The sequence below is a fragment of the Nelumbo lutea genome, chromosome 4, assembly GCF_056320005.1.
Source record: "Nelumbo lutea isolate HS-2025 chromosome 4, American lotus-T2T, whole genome shotgun sequence".
In the NCBI taxonomy this organism is placed as follows: Eukaryota; Viridiplantae; Streptophyta; class Magnoliopsida; order Proteales; family Nelumbonaceae; genus Nelumbo; species Nelumbo lutea.
This window is the reverse complement of record NC_142687.1, coordinates 2,200,887-2,225,189: the sequence shown is the minus strand read 5'-3', so window position 1 is coordinate 2,225,189 and position 24,303 is coordinate 2,200,887. Positions and strand designations below refer to the sequence as shown.

Below are 24,303 nucleotides of genomic sequence, written 5' to 3'. Positions count from 1 at the left end.
TTTATATTTTTTAATTTTTGATCAATTAAATATTTTTTTAAATATTTAATATATATATTTTTATTATTTTATAAAAAATGATATTTTTTATTAATATTAATTCATTTATACATTTTTTTTAATTTATCACATAAAATGTAAAAATTACATAATCCATTGTATATGTCATTAATTTCATATATAAGAAATACATGAAATAAAATAAAAGTGTGTATAGAACACTACTACTGGTTCAGAATAACTGTTGAGTATGACCTAGTGTGGATTTATCTCTTCCCAAGGGTGTGGTCAATTTCTCATCCACACTATACTAAATTCTCTCCGCTCTGAACATGAACCTGCTCCATACCTTTTACTCCTCGTCTCCCTCGCTCTGCCTCAGTGGACGGAAGCCCACGCCGGCATACGGAATCCTTTGTCCATGGGTGCCTCTGAAGAAGCCCTACGGAGAGCTCTCGCTGACAAGCAAGCGGCCATTGACGCCCAAGGCAACGCCGTTAGAGATCTGAAGGCTGCTGGTGCTGCAAAGGCGGAAATTGACGCTGCTGTTGAAGCCCTAACTGCATTGAAGCTGGAGAAGGCCTCGACTGAGAGGCAACTCCAGGCCATTGTTAGTAATGACGGCAACATAAACACTGTTAACAGGGATGCTTTCCGTCAAGCCGTCGTTAACACACTGGAGCGGCGCTTGTTCTACATCCCCTCCTTCAAGATCTATCGTGGTGTTGCTGGTCTCTATGATTATGGCCCACCTGCTTGTGCTGTTAAGTCTAACGTCTTAGCCTTCTGGCGTCAGGTAAGCTCAAGATTCTGTTCTGATGTATTTGGTTGTTTTCCCCTTCTCCAATTGTGTTTTCTGTAGTTCAATTTCTCTCTCTCTCTTTCTCTCTCTCTCTCTCTCTTCCCGGTATCTCGTTATTCGGCTCGGATGTAATGATCGGGATAGTAAGTGTTTTTTTTTGTATTTTTTATAAGATAAATTATACAGGTTATTTCTTTCGAATTCGCTGTCAGAAGAGTGTTGTCGAGTTAGCACACACACGCTCATGAACCGTGTCTAGCTTAAGAGGTTTTAGTAGTTTTAGATTTTCCCAATTAGACAAGGAATTAATGAGGCATCTGCTTATTATATTTTGTTTTTAGTATTGAAATTAATCGTTAACTTTAGTTTAAATTGACTCACCCTGTCCCTAGCATGGGAAGGCCGTTTATCTGATAAGTTAGAAATCACAGTTTACTTATTGACGCATTTGTGCCAAGTGAAGTGTGAGTGTGTGACGAAGAAGTAGTATGACAAATAGGAAGCAGATACTTTTCACTTACCAACTTTTGGTTTTAATAGTAATAAATCCAATATTTGATCAAAAGACGGCATGCATAAACTTGATCGTCTACTGAACTGTGGCTGGTATGTTCTCCAAACGGTTAAAAATTTAAGGATAAACAAAACATCCCTCTTGGTATTTTTTTGATTATTACATAGTCTTCTCAGTAACCAGTATTAATGCCTTGATTGATTCTTGTCAAGAATTTTAGCAATAGGATTAATAAAATTGAGTAGCAGGCTATTGAATTTACAAACGAACTGCAACTCCATCATCTTCTGCAGACTTACAAACATCATTATAGGTTTTTGGGCTTCAAGAAAGTTTTTCAGGTCCCATTCATCACATAAGGAGAACGATTTAATGCTTTAGATGTAGGTGCTGCTGTTTATTTAATTTGATGAAATTGTCGTTTTCCACCTTTATGGAAAAGCTATTTATACTAACACTGGCACTTAGACAAACTGATTAAAAACACTGTCAATCTGGCACTTAGCCAGATTTTTGAGAAATGAAATTAATATCTTTTGGCATCATGATGAATTTATGGCCCTATATGACTGTTAGTCTGTTTCTCCTAGAGGGTGTTTAAAACTAGGTTGGTTTCTGACCATTGCTTAATGACTTAAACTTCTTATTTTTATTTTACTTTGACTTCGACCAACAGGTGGAGTCAACTTGGGAGGCATGAAGTAGATTCAGGGTGCCATTTTTTCATAAACTAACTAGGGAAGTCAATTCACATATGTTATGCAATTTATAATAAATACATAATTGTAAGTAGAGCCATAATAAACAATTTATGCATGATACAGTTTAGTCTTTATGAGTCATAAATCAGAATGTGTTTTTGTACGTACCTCATGAGTGCAAGAATGAAAGATGGTTTAATCACCCTATGATTCTTGAGGTTGATGTTTGAAGAGAAGGGAAGAAAAATAAATAACTAAAAGAGAAGGAAATATGATTGTTTCAGGGGTTTTGAAAGAGTAACTCATGATTTTTATAAGAGAGAAACATGATCTTCAGTCAATGGCTCCTTGACATTCTCAAGGTTGAAACTTGCAAAAAGAGAAAAAGATTGGTACATGTAAACAGGTAGGATTTTTTTTTTCCTCAATTGATTTCTCCTTCAGAGAACATATTAAGCATCTCCTGTGCCTGTAAGACTCCAGTTTTCTGCTGGGGTTTCACATCTAAGCAAAGAAGGTAGGCAGAGGCTTACCTGTTTATGCTTGTGGTTTCCCAGTCTACCCCTTTCAAGATCTGAATAGCTGGGAACAGCATTTTCCATCGTGTAATAGCCTTTGGTAGGATCTGCAAGGCCAAATCACAAGACTCACCTGTATTCTGACTTGGTTCAGATGAGAGAAGTTAGCATGGTGATTTGACTTGTCATGTTTAGGAGTCAATTCATCTCAGCTAAGTTACCTAGTTGATTCCCGACTTGGCATGCTTCTGATCACCGTTTTAACACCTGAATTGAATACAAAACTGGAGAGTTGACCAGGCAGCAGGTTCACTGTTTCAATCGGGTGGTTGAAGTGTGAACCTGGAAGAACTATCCAAAAACAGGAACCAGAAATCTGTCCAAACCACCTATTCACTGCTTTAACCACCTGTTCCATTCTGGATTTTAAAATCCTGCTTCTGACAAAGTGTTATTTGACTGAATCCTTTGCCTGAGTTATGTGCAAACTCGGGTTAAATATGAAATTTGATAATACAAATTACCTTACCAGGAACCTGCTTTTGGTATGGAACATATCTTTAAATAAACATATTTACTTTTGAAACTATGTTTTCAGTTCTCTTAGATGTAGGGTTTTCCTCAAATTTGTGCAGAATCATTGGATATGCCTATTAGGCACCTGTTGATATTTCCTCTCTATGTGCTGCCCAAGAGGTGAAATAGTACTTCCATTATCTGATTCTCCTCCCTGTTCCAAGGATACCTTCATTTGACTAAGAAATTTTTGTTATGGTTCTTGTGTGAATACTAGTCGTTAATCTACAGATGTATTTTGCTTGTTCATTCAGCATTTTGTCTTAGAAGAGAACATGTTGGAAGTGGATTGTCCATGTGTTACACCAGAAATTGTGCTGAAAGCATCAGGTCATGTGGACAAGTTCACTGACCTTATGGTCAAGGATGAAAAGACAGGAACTTGTTACCGTGCTGATCACTTGCTCAAGGATTTTTGCAAGGAGAAGCTTGAGAAGGATCTCAGTATTTCTGCAGATAAGGCAGCAGAGCTGAAACATGTTCTTGCTGTTTTGGATGATCTTTCTGCTGAAGAGCTGGGTGCTAAGATTAAGGAGTATGGTATTACTGCTCCAGATACAAAGAACCCTCTGTCCAATCCTTACCCATTCAACTTGATGTTTCAGACATCTATAGGTCCATCTGGCTTGAGCTCTGGGTGAGAAATTTGTTGTATATTCATATATTTACATGTGTAGGAAGTTGTTATTAGTATCCCATTGCTTCCTATGTGAATATTGAATATTGCTTTCCTTTTTACCTGCATATATCAGCATCTCATATGTTTCATCTGATGCAGGTATATGCGCCCAGAGACAGCACAAGGCATCTTTGTGAACTTCAAGGACTTGTACTATTATAACGGGAACAAGCTCCCATTTGCAGCAGCTCAGATTGGCCAGGCTTTTAGAAACGAGGTCACGAATTCTTCATTTAATAATACAAAGCTATTGTAGTTTTACCATGTCAATGGTGCCTGCTTTCCTACCAAATTACCAATTGATTCCTGATGATTGGACTGCTGATATGATGAGCTCTTGCAATTGGTTGTTAGGACATCTGGTTGGGGTTTCTCATCTATTACTTCTTGTACTATTACTCTCTTGTAAAAGAATTTATGATTATGGCTTTCTGGCTATAAATCGAAGATCTTATTAATATAGGAGATAGGTAGAGAGAAGGATGGAGGTTCTCTTTACCTGCCTCATTCTCTTCTTTCTTTTTCTTGTGTTAAATCCTTGGTGATATCATTTCTTTAAACCATTAGAAGAAAGCAAATGCATGAGCATGGGGTGTACCCAAAGGACTTAGCTGGTGAAAACTTACCAAATCTTGTATGCACCCCATTTTGTTTTTTCCAGGATGTATGTGTACTTTTTTGCAACATGCATAGTTATTTAAGTCATTGCTAAGCTCCAAATCTGACAGCAATTTCTCATAATTCCAGATATCTCCTCGCCAAGGCCTTCTAAGGGTCCGTGAGTTCACATTAGCTGAGATCGAGCACTTTGTAGATTCCGATGACAAGTCTCACCCAAAATACAATGAGGTTGTAAACTTGGAGTTCTTGATGTTCCCAAGAGAAGAGCAGATGTCTGGCCAATCAGCAAAGAGAATGCGTATTGGTGAAGCAGTTTCTAGGGTTGGTTTGGCTTGTATCTTGTTTTAATTTTCATGTTTTTTTTTTCCCCTCTTTTCACGTTAAGATTAAGATTGTTCTATGGGCTCACTGTTTTTTCTTCTATTCCCCTCTGGGTCAGGGAATTGTTAATAATGAAACCCTTGGCTATTTCATTGGGAGGGTGTACCTATTCCTGACACACCTTGGGATTGATAAAGAGCGCTTGCGTTTCCGGCAGCATCTCGCAAATGAGATGGCTCACTATGCTGCAGACTGTTGGGATGCAGAGATTGAATGCTCCTATGGCTGGATTGAATGTGTTGGCATTGCTGATAGATCTGCTTATGATTTAAAAGCTCACTCTGTAAGAGTTTAACCACATTTCTCCTTTTGATGGTTGAATTTGGCTAAAACTTTTTTCTTAGAGATATTGAATCTTTCACTTATTTTGCGAAGGTTATAAATGTACATGAATCAACTAGATAGGGATGGGTTTGCTTGATGAACCATTAAGCAAAAGGATCCACTCTGATCAGGAGTCTTATACATGACAGCTTAGCTGGCATTATGCTTTGGGCTTAATGCTGATACAAGAATGATGAAATGCAGGTGTTATTTGTAGGGGCAATGCCATATCAATATTAAATAGATCTATAGAATAAGAAAAATTCCAATAAAAAAGAAAAAAACTCATAAACATAAGAAAAGAAAATAAAAAAGGCCGAATAACCTAGGGGTTGGCACTTAGGCTTCTCTGGGAGTCAGCACCTAATAGTTTGATGGATTTTGCAACTTCAAGAATATCTGGATTCTGGAATTTGCAGTTCTAAACCAAACAAAAGAAGCAAAACTGCTCATAAATTCTGTATAATCCCCTCTAAAAGTTTTTTCCATATTTATAAAACTCATAAGGTGGAATATTTACTTGTTACATAAAAATATTGTTTTCTAAAACTAAAGAGAAACAAAACATTTTCTAAGATCTTCTAAGGATCTTCTAACATCTCCAAATGTTTTCCTAAGATCTCAAACTTGGTAACAATTAAAATCTGTAGATGACGAGTGGGAAGAAATAGGTAAGAAAATCCATAGATCTTTTTTTTTAGAATTTCTTATTAAATGTAAGAAATCTTTATCGGGTGAGTCCATCACTACTCATGGTGGTTGTATGCCCAAAGCTCAAGGCTTATTTTTCACAGGCTTGTTTGAATCGGATAACTGGCCCATAATGGAGCACTTTTAAAGGTCCATAAGTTCTAAGCAGGCCTGGAGAAAAACATGATTGTTGCTTCCCTTTTCTCAGCCCTAGCCATTGCATCACATATGTTTACTACATCACCCTATTTTCAGCTTAGGTGCCCCTACATTATAGCATCTTCTCATATCGTTCCTTCCCTTTTCTTTTGAATGAAAGTTGTTATCAATTCCTCCATGTGGCAGAAAATAGAAGTGATCTAGAAAAGTGTTCAAGTGATTTTAATATAAAACTTTTTTTTTTCCTGTCCAATGAAATGTGGTTCTGTGGCTGCAGAATTCTTTCATCAGATATGTTTATAACTAAAATGGTTGTCTTGGCTCTTATTTAATGTCATTTAGAGTATTTTAATTGTCAGGGATTTGTGTAAAGTCTGATTCAAATGTTATTTTGTCTAGTTTTAGAGAGAGATTTATATGATGCAATATCAGTAATGCTTTTCTCAAAAAAAAAAAAAAGTAATGCTTATGCAATGTTTTAAAAGGCAGAGGACTAAGGCGAGATGCTAGAACCTTCCAAGAGCATGGGTTGTAAACTTTATAAGAACAAATATATAATCATGTGCATAGGACATTTTATACAAGAGTGCATATAAAAATCATAATGTAATCAATTACTAAAAGCTTAAGGAAATAAAGAAAAAAACCTATGTGCTTTAGGCTTTGGGAGGCTGATTGTTTAAGGAGACTCCTAGGGCCTTTCTTGTGGGAATAGGGGTCTCAAATCTGAATCGAAATGGCCCATTCCAATTCCAACTGTTTGGGCAGAATCAGAATCACATTCCCATTCCTGGTGGAATGGCATTCCCCCATTTGAGGGAATGGCCATTCACCCCCCTCCCTTGGGAATGAGATCTCATTCCAGCTTATTCCAAGTCTGATTCTGATTCCCGTCTGAGCCAAATGAACCCTTAGCTTAAAGTGTTATGAGATGTAGGTTGGGCTTGGGGGCGGGGGCTATGGATTAGGCCATTGGATGCGACAAGACTCAGTTTCCAGTTTGTTATTGGGGGCTCATGGCAAGCTGTTTTGTGCTAGTGGACTTCAAACTAGTTCCTTGCACTTTTCTGTTCTAACTGTTTTCTTAATGTTTTTTTAGATCTTGTTAACAATCCAAGAAAAAAAAAACTACATGCTTGGATATTCTTCAAAACTATATTAAAGCTGTTATTGTAAATTAAAACCACAATTAGTAGTTAAAATCCCTGTAGAGTTAAAAGAATCGCATGAAAACTTGGTATTGATCTTTAAATCAGTATTGTGATGAGAACCTCTGCCTCAATTCATGTATGAAACACATTGGCATAAGACTTCTGAGGATGTGAGGTATGTGGCTTACCATGCATGGGGTGTTCCCCCAAGCCTTGCCCCAAGGAGTAAACTTCACACACCTTTTAAAATATTAATTTGCCATACGGCATAATTGAAGACATGATGTTAATGCACCTGTATCTGCTTTTCTATATTACCAAAATTTTCAAGATTTGGAAAGATAATCTGTTACCAATGGAAGTGTTTGTGTGTTTTATGTTTAACAGGAAAAAAGTGGGGTTCCTCTTGTAGCACATGAGAAGTTTCAGGAACCTAGGGAAGTGGAGGTTCTCTCTTTTCCTCTCTTTCTCTTTCTGTAATATAAATACATATTTATCAAACACACACACACACATGCACATAACCTAAAACCCACATCCACCCCACTCCTTGGCCATTATAGTTCTACTAACATTAAACATTTTTGTTGGAATATTATTCCAGAAACTGGTTATAGCCCCAGTCAAAAAGGAGCTGGGTCTTGCATTTAAAGGAGCCCAAAAGAATGTAGTTGAAGCTTTGGAGGTAACCAAGGATGTGGAAATCTTTTACTTATAGAAACTTGGAACTGTTCTATATCTTTTGGCTGCATGTCCTGTGTTGTTTTTTGTGCAGTCTATGGATGAAAAAGAAGCTATGGAAATGAAGGCTACTCTGGAATCTAAAGGAGAATCAGATTTCCATGTCTGCACTCTCGGAAAATCCGTTATTATTAAGAAAAACATGGTAATGATTTCTAAGGAGAAAAAGAAGGAACATCAGAGGGTTTTCACACCTTCGGTGATTGAGCCATCTTTTGGTATTGGGCGAATAATCTACTGTCTCTTCGAGCATTCCTTCTACACAAGGCCAAGTAAAGCTGGAGACGAGCAGCTGAATGTATTCCGCTTCCCACCTCTTGTAGCACCCATCAAATGCACTGTCTTCCCTTTGGTTCAGAATCAGCAATATGAAGAAGTTGCTAGACTCATCTCCAAATCATTGACTGCAGCAGGAATCTCACATAAGATTGACATTACAGGTATGTGACTAAAATAAGTAGTTATCATGTGCATCACATATTTTATGTACTTCACATTTGTGGACCAAGAATTGGTGGACACGTGCTTAGTTTATACTTTCAAAGGTTGAATTGCATGGATATTATTCTTGATAACGTTTGGGCTTTTAAACAAGCGTGCCTTTAGTAAAGTGCTTATTTCTACAAGCACATTTGAGCGTTTGGCATGATGTTCTAAATGGGTCTTGATGAAAGAAGATTTGGCCTGACCTCACAGTTATGCGACACGTGGCAAATGCAACAATTTGACACAAAAGCAAGCCTAAGGCGCGAGCACCAAGGGGAGAAACCAGCGGTCAGAACTCCCTACTAGGGGCTTGAACTCACCCTTGGCCCCAAACCATGAAAGTAATCCGAACTGGCCTGTATATAATAGCTCGGGACATACTTCACCGAACTGGCCTGCCTTGTAACAGTTCGGGACATACTTCGCCGAACTGGCCTGCCTTGTAACAGTTCGGGACATACTTCGCCGAACTGGCCTGCCTTGTAACAGTTCGGGACATACTTCGCCGAACAGGCCTGTCTTGTAATAGTTCGGGACACATCGCCGAATTGGTTTGTCGTGCAACAGTTCGGGATACACCTTGCTGAGCTGACCTGCCCTATACATACCTCCGAATGCAAGACTTCGCCTCGTTCACCCCTCCACATCGCCCTTAGGGCACCAAAACCAAGTAAACTGCACTATGCCTGACACCGAGGAAGTCCGTACCCAAGGGCGGCGCACCTGACTAACTTGGATCTGACGCTTGATGGCCGCACTCTAAACGGCCACCTGCCACCGCCTCCTGACACCGCCATCTCCAGTTAGAGAGACGGTTAGGCAGTGATGGTTTTGTCCCGATAGAAAGGACGACGCCTGAACTGACAGACGCAAGGGTAATCATACCCGACCTGACAAGGGCTCGAAGCGAGTGCGCGAAGTGAATATAAAAGGCCTCTGCCCCCAACAAACAAGGTATGTGAACTTTGCGCTATCTGGTCTACACTTTGCCTTTTAGAGATTACTGACTTGAGCTTCGGAGTTATCACACCGGGTTCCCCCCGGAGTTCTCTCATCTTTCCCGTTTCAGGCTCCTCGACGCTCCAGCTCATAGGCGAATTCATTGACAGCTAAGACCGGCCGGATCACGCTCCATCAATTGGCGTCGTCTGTGGGAACGCTTCGAAAAGCCTCCCTCTAAATCTCTTTTACCTACCCTTCTTTCAAAAACTCCAACACCCACTCCAACATCGAAATGACCTCCTCCAGTAGTGTCGAACGTGGAACCGAAATAGCCACTACTGGAGAACAACTTCATGTTCTGGCGGTGTGCATTGGGCAGTTCACCATTCCCCTTTCAGTGGATGGGATCCCAAGTCTGAATGTGCCACAAGCGGTGGCACCTCTGAACACTTCCTCGTTGAACATTCCTCTTCCACTCCCCATCGAAACGAACTTCGCGGAACCAACTGCTGTCCCACTAGCAGCCCGCCAAAACCAGCTGGATGATCTCATGCAATGCATCTGGGCAATGCAGGCCCAAATGCAGCAATTCCATCAGCACCAACTTCAGCAACACCAGGTGTTGCACCACATCTCCCAACACCATTATCAACAACAGTTCCCTCAGCTACCCTTGAACCAACCACTGCTTCCACCCCGACACCCCATTTCAAAGCTAGTCAAGGCCTCCCCTCAAAGTGGACGACCTCACCAAGGAGAGGCTTCCCGTCCATAGAACCCCCCTAATAGTCAGACATCATCCCCGGGCTGTAAGCAAAGAAAGATCACCCCCGCCTCGCAGCTCGCGGGTGGGTCAGGAACCTCGCCCACGAAGTCGCCCTGGCACTCCAAGCCCGAGTTCTCACTCACGGAGAACCACTTCAACGCCTTAGCAGCAGGCCAACATTCTAGGCCCATCGAGCTCGGCAACACGGAGGCCAGCAGCGCCAGCACCAGGCCCACTCAAAGAAGGCGCCGACGAAGTCGCCGAACTGCTACCCGTGTGCTACTCGAGCTCAGAGGCAAGGAAGAAACGAGCTCGAGCGAGGTAAAAACCGTCCCCATTCTCTCAGTTCCTTCCCCCCTTTTAGCAGAAATTTTGGCAGCCCCCTTGCCTAGAGATTTCAAACTCCCTTCTCTGGACAAGTATGATGGGTCCTTTGACCCCAACAACCACGTTGACGCGTTTCAGTCGCAAATGCACATCGCTAGGGCAAGCGAGTCGTGCATGTGCGTGGCCTTCACCACCACCTTCAGAGGGGTGGTCCACACCTGGTACCGGAACCTAACTTCTGGGTCAATAAGAAGCTGGCCCCAGTTCGTGCAGATCTTCACTGCGCACTTTATTACCAGTAAAAGGTGTCCCAGAACCGAGGAAAGTATCTTCGGGGTAATCCAAAGAGAGGGAGAACCCATCCGGAGCTACATCAAACGGTTCAATGAAGCATGTTTGCAGATCCCTCGGTTAGACCCCGCGGTACAGCTCGCCGCGGTCAAAAGAGGGGTGACGCACAAAGAGTTCAAGTGGCACATTGTGGCCAGCCGGCCAGCAACCGTGGCCGACTTCCTCAAGCTCGCGGACAAGTTTATGAGAATAGAGGAAGATATCAACCAGAGAAACGAAGGCGAGGTTGAAAAAAGAAAAAGAGAATGCGAGCCCTCCAACCCCAGCGACAGAAGAGGCCAGAACCGAGAGGCGAAGCCAAGCCAGCCGTCCCGAGCTCCCTTAGCAGTTCGGACGGATTACACGCCATTGAACACAAGGCGAACCGAGATCCTGATGACGATCAAGGACACCCCTTACGTAAAGTGGCCACCTCGCCTGAGGAGCAACCCCAACGAGAGGAACAAAAATTTATATTGTAGTTTTCATAAAGATCACGATCATAGCACCGAATAATGTAATAATCTCCGCGACGAGATAGGACTCATCCATCGCGGGTACTTAAGAAATTTTGTACATTATGACAATAGTAATAAAGCAGGTCGACAAGGGAAACACGGGAAGGATGTCCCCGAGCTGAGCAACAGACTGGCCGAAGCCTTGCAACGACCTCCCTCAGAAGAAAGGCCAGTCCGGGGAACCATCCACGTGATAGTGGGCGGTTCGGTGGTGGCAGGATGCACTTCGACGACAGCAAGGACGTCAGTTCGCGAAGTAGCCCGAGAGGAGCAGAACCCTCCCAAGAGGCTGAAGAAGGAAGAACCAATCTTTTTTACAGAAGACGACGCATGAGGTGTTCACTACCCCCACGACGACGCGCGGGGTGTTCACTACCCCCATGACGACGCGCGAGGTGTTCACTACCCCCACTCTCCTCTGGTGGGCTTTAATGGAGAGGAAGTCAGGCCCTTGGGGAAGATAACAATACCTGTGGAATTCGGCACATGGCCATGCGCGGTAAGACTCAACCACGATTTTCTGGTGGTCACGACCCCCTCCCCATACAACACCATAATAGGCGACCAATTACGCATATTCTGCGTGCTGTAGTCTCCACCTATTATCTGGCAATGAAGTTCCCAACGGACTTCGGTGTGGGGGTAGCGCGGGGTAACCGACTTGAGTCCGGCAAATGCTATGTTGCCGCCCTAAAGGGAAAAACCAAGGTAGCCGACGACCTCGAGCTGGAGCGGCCCGCAGAGCAGGGCGAGGAACGAGCTTCGCCCACTGAGGAAACAGTCGTAGTCCCGACCTCAGCTACAGATCCGACGCGAACACTCCAGATCGGTGCCTCCGTCAAGGAGCATTTGCGAACTGAACTAATAAGTTTCTTACTCCAAAATTTAGATATTTTTGCATGGTCCGCGACAGATATGCCCGGTATTGACCCTGGCCTTATAACTCACAAGCTTAACACTGACCCTGTAGTCAGACCCATTAGACAGAAGAAACGCAACTTAGCCCCGGAGCACTGGAGGGTGGTCGACGAAGAAGTCGAAAAACTCCTCGCAACGGACTTCATAAGGGAAGTTCATTACCCGAGTTGGGTATCCAACCCAATGCTGGTGAAAAAAGCCAACGACAAAGTGGCGCATGTGCGTCGACTACACCGACCTGAACCGAGCTTGCCCAAAAAACTGCTTCCCCCTGCCCCGAATTGACCGCCTAGTGGACGCGACCTCGGGACACGAGCTGCTAAGCTTCCTGAATGCCTACTCAGGCTACAACCAGATCAAGATGGACCAGTCCGACCAAGAAAAAACCAGCTTCATTACCGAGTTCGGCCTGTACTGTTACAAGGTCATGCCTTTCGGGCTAAAGAATGCTGGTGCGACCTTTCAAAGGCTTGTAAATCAACTTTTTCGGCCTTTAATTGGCACGCAAATCGAATGTTATGTAGACGACATGATCGTCAAAACACAGTTTTCGCGAGAATTAATAAAAGACTTGGATTACGTCTTTCAAATTTTGCGTCAATATAACATGAGACTAAACCCGAACAAGTGTGTCTTCAGTGTCACATCGGGTAAGTTTCTAGGGTACATTGTCAACCGGCGCGGTATTGAGGCCAACCCGGACAAAATAAAGGCCATCATTGATATGAGACCACATCAGAAAGTAAAAGAAGTTCAAAGGCTAAACGACCGCATAGCTGCTCTGAGCCGCTTCATGTCCAAGTCGGCAGACCGCTGCTTGCCTTTCTTTAAGGCAATCAAAGGCAAAGGGTTCGAATGGACCCAAGATTGCCAACTCACGTTCGACGAGCTAAAGACTTACCTCGCCACCGTACCAACCTTAGCCAGACCCGAGGAGGGCGAGGTCTTAGAACTGTACCTCTCGGCGAGCGACGAGGTGGTCAGTTCGGTATTAGTAAAACAAGTAGACCGGTAAAATTTTGCAGGGAGCAGAGACGAGGTACCCGCAGATAGAGAAAATAGCCTACGCACTGGTGATATCAGTTCGGAAACTCCGCCCGTACTCCCAAGCTCACATCGTCGTCGTCTTAACCGACAAACCCCTAAGGCAAGTCTTGCTGAAGCCCGAGGTCTCCGGTAGGTTAACGAAGTGGGCCATCGAACTCAGCGAGTACGATCTTCGGTACAGACCACAGACCGCAATTAAAGCCCAAGCTTTGGCAGATTTTATCGCCGAGTGCACTTTCAACCACGAAGCCCAACAGGTTGAGCCCGAGGTCCCCAGTTCGGGCGAACCCGGAGCTCCCGAGCCAATAGAGTCCGAACCCCGTGAAGTAGCAGCCAGTGTGGCATCTCTCCTGGTCAGGCGAAACGCGAACTAGGATGAGGAGCCCTGGATCCTTCACGTGGATGGTTCCTTGAACCAGCAAGGTAGCGGGGCTGGAATAGTTTTATGCGGCCCGGGCGGCACAAAATTAGAATACGCACTACGCTTTGAGTTCGCGACATCCAACAACGAGGCAGAGTACGAAGCACTGATAGCCGGGCTGAACCTAGCGCAAAAGGTAAAAGCAAAGCACATAGTCATCTGCAGCGATTCCCAGCTCGTGGTCAACCAAGTTACGGGCGAGTACGAAGCACACAAGCTCTCCATGATCGCATATTTGGCGAAAGTTAAAGAGGCCCTGCTCAACTTCCATTCACATTTCATTAGGCAAATCCCGAGGTTGACGCTCTGTCCCGGTTAGCCAGCACAAGCCACAACAACAAGAGAACCGTGTACATAGAGGACTTACCTCAGCCTAGTATTCTCGGTGGGGCAGAGGAGGTCGCTCCCGTCCTCGAAGCTGAGCCGAGCTGGATCGACCCACTCGCGAGCTTCTTACTAGACGAAACCCTCCCTGCGGAACACAATGCGGCCAAGAGGGTGCAACACCAGGCAACCAAATATGTCATAATTAACGAACGGTTGTACCGACGGTCCTACACGCTCCCCTACTTGCGTTGCCTGCGACCTGCCGAAGCCGAGTTTGTACTCCGCGACACTCATGAAGGCCTGTGCGGCGGACACTTGGGGGGCAAAGCACTCGCCCAAAAAGCACTTCGACAAGGATACTACTGGCCAACGATGAAGGCAAAAGCTGTCGAGCTCGTCAGAAAATGCGACAAGTGTCAGAAGCACGCCAATATCCACCATCAGCCTGCTTCTGACCTCAAATACCTTGCCAGCCCGTGGCCCTTTGCACAATGGGGCATCGACCTCCTAAGGCCATTCCCGCCAGCAACAGGTGGAAGAAAATTCCTAGTTGTTGCAGTAGATTACTTCACGAAGTGGATAGAAGCCGAACCTCTGGCAACTGTTACGGCCCAAAATATACAGAACTTCTTTTGGAAGAACATAGTATGTCGTTTCGGGTTACCTCGGGTACTAATCTCCGACAACGGCAAACAGTTCGAGGATATCAAGTTCCAAGAGTGGTGCCAGAACATGGGGATTCGACAAAACTTCACATCAGTCGCGCACCCGCAGGCAAACGGTCAGACGGAAGTTATGAATAGAGCCATCCTGCGCGGACTAAAAGCACGTTTAGATCGAGCTAAGGGATTGTGGGCTGAAGAGCTACCAAGCGTTTTATGGGCTCACAGAACTACAGAAAAAACCGCCACGGGAGAAACCCCCTTCAACCTCACCTACGACACTGAAGCAGTGATCCCGGCAGAAATCGAAGTACCAAAATTGCGACTATAAACATACGACGATCGGACAAACGGAGACGAGTTACGGACCAACCTTGACCTACTGGACGAGGTAAGGGACCTCGCGCACATCCGGACAGCGGGCTATCAGCAGCAGGCAGCTCGCTACTACAATGCCAGAGTAAAGCAGCGGAGCTTCCGGGTCAGCGACCTAGTCCTTCGTAAGATTATGGTGCCCGAACCCGGCGTGGGCAAACTTGGACCAAACTGGGAAGGGCCCTATAAAGTAAAGAGAGCGCTCGGGGGGGCATACGAGCTCGAAACCTTAGAAGGCAAACAAGTACCTCGAGCGTGGAACATTGTGAACTTAAGGCGATACTGCCTATAAACTGCCAAGCGAAGTGGACGAAATCGCTTCAAGGGCCTAAGGGTCATGATGTAGAGCCAAGAGGAACCTCGACGTAAGCAAGCAAAGAAAAGTCGGGCATATTATCAGCTCGACAAGAAATCAGTTCGCTACAAAATCCTTAGCGCCGAAACAGGTCGTGTAAGTACAATAACCCGGGCAAGAAACAATGGCATATTATCAGTTCGACAAAGAATCAGTTCGGGAAAAGGAACACTTAGGCAAAAAGATTGTCTATTCCGTTGCAAGAAACATGAGTACATTGGCCATCAGAAGGCACTTAAAAAAATCTTTACATGCTCGGAGCTACTTCGCCATCAGAAGGCACTTCAACAACACCCGAAGGCCCTGCATTTCCTTCAGAATCCGGCTCACCATCGACAGCATTGGCCATCTCCTGACTTATACGCGAAGTGGAGATGGCACTAACATCGAGGTCGGGGTACATGTTTCGGATCATCCACCAGCTCGGCTTGAAACCCCTTCTGTAAGAATCCACCATCAGATCGTCAAAACGCGGAGAGGCAATATAGTCTTCAACGGCCTTCTTCTTGGCGTCTTCAATGCCTTGGGAAAAAAATCTGCGTTTTCTCCCTGATGTCCTCTTGAAGATATTCGACTTGATGCTGTAAGTCCAACTTCAAGTCCGCCATGTGTTTGACGACTACCCCATGGCCTCGGCATCACGCTGAGACATCGCCTGCCTGGCCATGGCGATGCGAGCAGCTTCTTCGGCAGCATAAGCGGCCGCCTCAGCAGCTCGGGTATTCGCCTTGGCGGCACGGAAAGCCTCCTCAGCAGCATGAGCGGCAGCCTCCGTAGCTCACGCCTGTCGCGAACTCCTCTCCACTTGGGCTTCTAAGGCGTGAATTGAAGAATTCACCTACCAAAAGAAAAAAGTGAGCAACAACAGCAAAAGCGATAGAAAATGAAGAAGGCAGATGAAATCTGACTTACCACCATAGCATGTGTTATGGCGTGGCAGGCGACCTGATTCAAAGGAAGATCGGTCCACGTCGCGATCTCCTCGGGGAAAGTAGCCTCCCTACTCTTCTGAAGAGTGTAGTTCGGCGTCAACACGCTCCTGAACTCCCCTTGAGCTCCCGAGCCCGAGGGCCCAGCTCGCGTATGAGCGACCCAGAGTGAGCAGGAGCACTGGAGTAAGCATGGGCACCCGTGTGAGTAGTCTCAGCGTAAGGCACCCCGACCGCTTCATGCATCGGTGGAGTCACCTCGGGCTCCCTGGGCAAATCCTCCGGCGTGTGGCCTGGAACTTGAGGCTCCTCATCTGGGGGTAGCTCGATACGAGTCCGCTTGGCGACCCGCTTCCTCCTCTTCATGCCTTGGAACAGGCGCCCCCCACGAGTTATCTCCGCATCCATCACACCTGCAGAAACGGGTTCGACATCAGAAAAAAAATGAAGGAACAAAGCAAACACGAAACCGTAGAACTAGAAACCTACCTGAGCTCAGGCCGGCCGCAATAAGCTTGGCCTTCGTTAAGTACTCATGGCACTTTAAACCTTGTCGTGCCCATTGTCGGAGGCCCTTCACTGTCTCTTTGTCGAGAGTGACACCGAATCAGGAGCGACCTCACCCCACCCGGTCTGAAAGGGCCATCCTCGTGCACTTCGCACACCGAAGTAGTCCCGCTTCCACGCCGGGACATTATTAAGAAGATCGTGCAGAAGCTTAAAGCCCGGGCGAGGAGAAAGGTAATACGCTCGTCTTCCCCCAGTAAGAGAACCCGCTTGCTTCTTGAGCATCAAGATAGAAGAGAAAATCTCCAAGTCTAAAGGGAAGTTCTATTCACAAAAGAGGGAGACTGTCCCCACCAGGTTCCAAATAGAGTTCGGATGAAGTTGGCCAATGGTGACACTGAAGTAGTTTATGACTTCGACGAGAAGCGGGTGGAAAGGCAGTCGCAACCCAGCAGCGAGCTGCTCTCGAAAAATCACGATCTCATTCGGACCGTGTTCCCAAGGAAAGCTACCCGAAGGAATGAAATACGTATACCCCCCAGGCAGATTGTAAGACATAAGTATAGATTGAAGCCCCTCGGGCGTCATGGTTGAGGGACCAAACCTGTCTAGCATCCGACCTCGGCGAGAGGTAGACGCCAAACTGCCCGAAGCGGCGCGGCCTATGGGTTCATAGTCATCCTCGAGTTCCACCTCAGGATCACTAAGGCAGTCGGGGGATACGACTCGGTTCGTAGAACCTACGTCAGTCCTACTTGAAGAGTCGTCTGAGCTATCAAAGCTAGACATCGAGGAAAAGAGGTGGATTCAGGAAGGTACTCACCGGAAGAAAGTTTTGAAGGCTCCGGAGATGGGAACAAGCCAAAAGCCTTGAAGGCTAAGTAACCAGCCTAGACGCGAGCTGAAAAGTTGGACGCGAGCTCAAGAGGCAAACCGCAAAAGTGACAAATCGACTGGGGTCCCCCATTATTTATAGCTACAGTAATCAAGAATCGGCAGTGCAGATCAAAGACGATCCGATGGCCCGCATTCGCGCTGACCGCACGTCCCCTGAGATCAAGTCGTGATTGGCGCACGTATTTCCGAAAAGAGCGAAACGTCAGCGCACGTCTTTTTGAAACCGACGTTGCACCGGCGCATGTCTTTTTGAAACTGACAAACGCGTCGCACGTCTCCCTGCAACTGACAACCGCCAGCGCACATCCCTTAAGAACGACAGTGGCACGCTTTTTTCAAAATTGAATGACCCGCTGTCTCGTCCCAGCGGCGCGAATTTTTGAAATTTAAAATAAACGCGCGCTGCCTAGTTCGTCAACATTTATGAGTAGTAGGCACGTCTCCCGCCTTCTCGGACACTCCAGAAAACCGAAGAACCCTGGCAAAAACAACTTGCGCAATAAAGATTCGAAGAACGGGACAAATCCACCTACCACCTCGCAAAACTCCCCGCACCAGGGCAAGACCCTTGGCTCGAGGAGTGGGGGGCAATTGATGAAGGAAGATTTGGCCCGACCTCACAGTTATGCGACACGTGGCAAAGGCAACAACTCGGCACAAAAGCAAGCCTAAGGCGCGAGCACCAAGGGGAGAAACCAGCGGTCAGAACTCCCTACTAGGGGCCCGAACTCACCCTTGGCCCCAAACCAGGAAAGTAATCCGAACTGGCCTGCATATAGCAGCTTATGACATACTTCGCCGAACTGGCCTGCCTTGTAACAGTTCGGGACATACTTCGCCGAACTGGCCTGCCTTGTAACAGTTCGGGACACACCTCGCCGAACTGGCCTGCCGTGCAATAGTTTGGGATACACCTCGCCGAGCTGACCTGCCCTATACATACCTCCGAACTCAAGACTTCGCCTCGTTCACCCCTCCACATCGCCCTCAGGGCACCAAAACCAAGTAAACCGCACTATGCCTGACACCGAGGAAGTCCGTACCCAAGGGCGGCGCACCTGACTAAATTGGATTTGACGCTTGACGGCCGCACTCTAAACGGCCACCTGCCACCGCCTCCTGACACCGCCATCTCCAGTTAGAGAGACGGTTAGGCAGTGACGGTTCTGTCCCGATAGAAAGGATGACGCCCGAACTGACAGACGCAAGGGTAATCATACCCGACCTGACAAGGGCTCGAAGCGAGTGTGCGAAGTGATTATAAAAGGCCCCTGCCCCCAACAAACAAGGTATGTGAACTTTGCGTTATCTGGTCTACACTTTGCCTTTGAGAGATTACTGACTTGAGCTTCGGAGTTATCACACCGGGTTCCCCCCGGAGTTCTCTCATCTTTCCCGTTTTAGGCTCCCCGATGCTCCAGCTTAGAGGCGAATTCGTTGACAACTAAGACCGGCCGGATCGCGCTCCATCAGGCCTTTTCTTTTAAAAGGGCTTCTCCAAAACATAATATGCCAAAAGCCCAAAACGTTTGGCTTTTTAAACAAACTTTTTTTAGGTGAAAAAAATGTTTTTTTGGTTTTTCTACCAAACACCGATTAGGGCTTTTTTGTGTGCTATTGGTTTCTAATAAGCAATAAACCCAATAAGCACTTAATATAAACACTCCCAAACGCAAAGGAAAGTTGTCTATTACATTTTGGGTGGGCAGTGATTTGATTGGGTTCGAGAAAAAATCTAGTAAAGGTTTAGAATACTCACCAACACGGTATATTTGTTATGCTATGTTATTGTTATAAATGCTTGCATTTATTTATGCATAGTCTGGTCGTCCGTGAAAATGAGTTGGCAAATGTTATTTATTTTTGTGTAAAAGGTACATCTATTGGCAAACGATATGCAAGAACAGATGAGCTTGGTGTACCCTTTGCTATCACTGTTGATTCAACATCATCTGTAACAATACGTGAGAGGGACAGCAAAGATCAAATCCGTGTTAGTGTTGAGGAGGTGGCTTCTGTTGTTAAAGAAGTGACTGATGGACAGAGTACATGGGCCGATGTGCTTTGGAGATACCCAACTCATTCAGCAGTATCAGCAGATGAGTGAGTTAATTGCCTAGTGTAGGGCCTTTTCTTGATCATGTTATGTGAAAACATTATATTGGAATTTTATTTGACACCAAAATCTTGCGTTAAAAAGGTCTTTTCAAATTATTTCACGAAAACATGAAGAAAACTGTGAATCCTCCACTTTGTTTTGATCAGCATGTATCTTCCACTTTATGCAGCCGGATATTTCTGCTTTGGTAACGTCAATTTAGGCCTGGTTTGTTTGCATTGCAATCTCATTTGCAGGGATGCAAAAGCATGGGAGTGTAAATGATTTTTTGTTTTTGTTTCAACTTTCTTTGCATTTTATTTTGTTTGTATTGTAAAACGACTAAAACCCAAAACAGAAGTGAACCAGAATTGCACTCGTATTTGTATAGGCTGCACGTTCTGGGCACTTCACCTTTTTACGCCCATATTTTCCTTTTTAGTAAAAATAAAATAATATACAATTACTAATTTATCCATTCGCATGGTAAGTTTACATTCCCAGAACTTCTCTCTGTAGTATATAGGCTGTTGGTTCCAACTAGTTTTTTCTCATGATCTAACGGACGAGTGCCACGTGGCATTATATCAGACTTCCCTTTTACTTGGTCAATTCAAAGACTCGGCCAGCTCGATCTAAATAAGTAGTTGACAGTGTTGACATAAAACAAAACGACTCTCGAGCGCAGACCCGCTTGGATAAGCTGCATTTTGTTGGATTCAAGATTGGCTTGAGCTCTGCCTCTTGCGTAGACTTGGGATCTTGAGGCTGTGAATGTATTGAATTACTGAGGTACTCTGTAGTTTGTACTCAGTCTTTCAGATGACCATTTCTTTCTCTCTCTCTCTTAAAGCTTCAACCTCGGTTCTTAAACGAATACTAACAGAGCTTTGCTTGGCAATTCGGGACATGGACCTACAATATATAAAATACTAGCTGGGAAAAAATTTAAAAGATTTAATAATTTTGTTTTTCATTTAATGTTGATTTATAAAAATAATAATTGTTAATTGAATATGAATAAATAAATTTTTAATAAATTTAGTTTTATTAATAATTTATAGTAATTTTAATAATTTTTATTCTTTTTATTATTTTTAAATGAAAATTTGATTACTTTTAAAATAAATAAATATAAATATAAATATAAAAGCTAATATTTTTATTAATTCCACTAATAATTAACAATTATATATGAATGACAACGAAGTGGATTCAGGGCAGAGCATCCCATCCCCGCCCCGTCCCCTGTGTCACGCGGGTTCAGGGCAAGGTAACCACTCCTCAATGTCGAGCGAGTTCAGGGGCAAAGCACCCCATTCCTCATCAAGGATGAAGAATCCTCGAATTTCCTTGCCCTATCCCCAGTATTGGGCAGGTTCAAGTAGAGGTGTAAATTGGGTTGTGCTGGATTGACATGACATGACCCGCATGTGGCCTACACAAAGTGAGAGTCATGCTGTGTTGGCTCACGAGGCGTCCCGGGCCGTGCCTCCCTCCTCTAGGTTAATTTGGGGGGTCGGTTCGGCACGGCCCACGACTCAAAACCGTACGAACCCGCACACCAAGACAATCTCAAGGCAAGGCACCTACTCCCCGTCCAAGGTTTTTAAAATTGGACTAGATAGGGAACCGTTCTGGGGTTGAATGGTCTGTTTGTCAAACGAATGACCTATTCTGACAAAAAAAATAAAATAAATGGTTTTTGGATAAAAAAAGTGATGGAGGGTGATTTGGCCCGACCTCGTGGCTCAGGTACACGTAGGCGTGACCTAGCTCAAAAAGTGACTCAGCATGACAGCACAACGGACAAGAGCACAGCTCGGTGGGGAAATCCCACCGAGTTGTGCATGGCAACTTGGCAGGTAAACTACTCGCCGAAAGCCGCCTCGCCCGCACCTCCTCCCTGGGGTCAAGGGACTTCGGGGGGGCCCCCTCGCCGCGCTTGCCACCTTTAGGAAGGTGTCCCACACCTGACAGACACGTACCCTGCACGACGGCCCCGCGCGTGCCACCTCAACCCTGCCTGTAGTGGCTATGACAAACTAACAATGGCGGTTATACTTGCCTTGTTAGAAGTCAGAGGGCTGGGATCAACGAAATTCAGCTATAAAGAACGTACCCTCAAGGAACAAGGTATCTGAAATCACTAGCGCAACCTACACTCTTAGCCTTCGTTCTCTCTTTGCTTCCTGTACGCAATACTAACTTAAGCATCGGAGCGTTCCTGCCGGGAAATGCCTCGGGAGTTCTTCCTCATTCCTCTCGTTTCAGGTACATCTCAGGAGCCACGCCAGCGCCAGCTAGGAGTGACCGGATTGTGCTACATCATTTGGCGCCATCTGTGGGAATCGCTTCAAAAAGCCTTTCTTTCTAAACTTTCTCAGTTCCTTCTTCTTCCTTGAAACAATCCAAAGCTCATGGCTTCCTCTAGCAACGTCGGACGAAGCACGGAGATAGATAACTCCAGGGAACAACCCCAGCTTTCTACTGTCTGTATCGGACAATTCACCATCCCCCTCTCAACGGACGGAATCCCCAGCTTGAACGTGCCTCTCACAATGGCACCTGTCATCGCCCCACTCCCCGCTACAGTCGGAACGACGTTCACCGAGCCTTCGGTCGTGCCCCCAGCGGCCAGCCCAAACCAACTGGAGGACCTGGTGTAGTGCATGAGGGCCATGCAGGCTCAAATGCAACAGTTCCAACAACTTCAACTCTATCAACAACACATACTGTGCCAAGTCTCCTAGTATTAGTATCAGCAACAGTTCCCCTAGCTACCCCAACCTCAGCTTCAACAGCTTCAACTCTCCCCTCAGCGCCTAGCTTCGCGGCAAGCCAAATCTCGCTGCCAGAGCGAGCACTTCAGCCGAGGAGAGGCCCTCCAAAATCTCCCAAAAAACCAGGCCTCCCCCCACGGCAGACGGGAGAGACCGGCTACCCCGACTCGGTAGGTCTACGTCGCCTCGACAGTCGAAGTTTGGAACCCCGATCCTTGAAAACCGATTCGAGATCCTGGCAACAGATTCCAAGTAGGATCCTTCTGTCCATAGCCATCACCAGCGGACTGGCCTACTCCCGGTGCAAACTATCCTGGATAGCGCAGAGGTGAGCAGCACGAACGCTGAGCCCATCAAGAAGTAGAGACGCCGCCGCCGAGCTCGCCGATCTGTCACCCGCGATTTGCCTGAGCTCATGGGCAAAGAAGAGGTAGGCTCGGCCGAAGCCGAAGCTCCCCTCCTCTCTTTTCCTTCCCCCTGTCTTCCGAACTCCTGGTAGTCCCGATGCCCAAGGATTTCAAGCTCCCCCCTCTTGATAAGTATGACGGGTTGTTCGACCTGAATGATCATGTAGATGCCTTTCAGTCATAGATGCATCTAGCGCAAGCCAGCGAGTCGTGCATGTGCGTAGCCTTCTCCACTACTTTTAGGGGAGCAGCCTGCGCGTGGTACCGAAACTTGGCGCTCGAGTCAATAAGAAGTTGGGCGCAGTTCACACAAGCTTTCACGTCACAGCAAACGCTGTACGCTGCCCGCGAACTGAAGAAAGCATCTTCAAAGTAGCACAAAGAGAGGGAGAGTCCATCAGGAGCTATATCAAGCGGTTCAACGACGCTTGTATGCAGATACCGCGCCTGGACCCTGTTGTACGCCTTGCTGCAACCAAGAAGGGCGTGATGCACAAAGAGTTCAAGTGGCACATGGTCGTTAACCAACCCGCGACCATAGCCGAGTTTCTAAAGCTTGCAGATAAGTTCATAGCCACTGAAGAGGAGATCAACCAGAAGGGCGAGGGAACACCCGGAAAAAGAAAGAGAGAAGGAGAGCCTTCCAGTCAAGGGGACACCCAAAGAAAAAAGGAAACAGTTCGAGGTGCAAAGCCGGGTCAATCGTTCCGAGCTCCTGCACTGGACCGAGCTGATTACACCCCACTAAACGCGAAACGAGCCAAAATCCTGATGGCGATCAAGGATGCCCCATACGTGAAGTGGCCACCCTGTCTAAGGGGGAATCCCAATGAAAGAAATAAGAGTTTGTATTGCCGTTTTTACAAAGACCACGGTCATAGTACCGAGAGTTGTAAAAACCTTCGCGACGAGATAGAGGAGCTCATCTATCGCGGATATTTGAGAAACTTTGTACAAAATAATAATAATAACAATAGCAATAGAACATGTCGGCAAGGAGAGCACGGTAAAGATTCTCTTGAGTCCAGCAGCAGGCCGGCCGAACAACCACAGAGGCAGACTCCAGAGGAGAGGCTAGTTCGGGGGACCATCCACATGATAGTGGGAGGCTCGATCGTTGTGGGTTGCACCTCAGCAGCAGCTCGGACGTCAGTTCGTGAGGCCACCTAGGAAGAGCAGAACCCCCCAAAGCGGTCGAAGACGGGAGATCCAATTTTCTTCACAGAAGACGATGCGCGAGGGGTCCACTACCCCCATGATGACGCACTCGTAATAAAGCTAAGAATCAACAACTTTGAGGTCAGGCGAGTACTCGTGGACTCAAGCAGCTTAGCCGACATCCTTTTCAAAG

General features: G+C 45.8%; 1 protein-coding gene across 1 annotated transcript; it reads left to right on the top strand.

The window, feature by feature from the left end:
- Nucleotides 1-209: 209 nt before the first annotated feature.
- On the top strand, nt 210-20,007 carry LOC148853354 (glycine--tRNA ligase, mitochondrial 1-like). The gene is made up of 9 exons (XM_088983678.1): nt 210-796; nt 3,366-3,748; nt 3,890-4,007; nt 4,538-4,732; nt 4,851-5,075; nt 7,504-7,563; nt 7,721-7,801; nt 7,892-8,297; nt 19,539-20,007. The coding sequence occupies exons 1-9, from the start codon at nt 422-424 to the stop codon at nt 19,769-19,771; spliced, it is 2,076 nt and encodes a 691-aa protein (XP_088839804.1). The 5' UTR covers nt 210-421; the 3' UTR covers nt 19,772-20,007.
- The last annotated feature ends 4,296 nt before the right edge of the window (nt 20,008-24,303 follow it).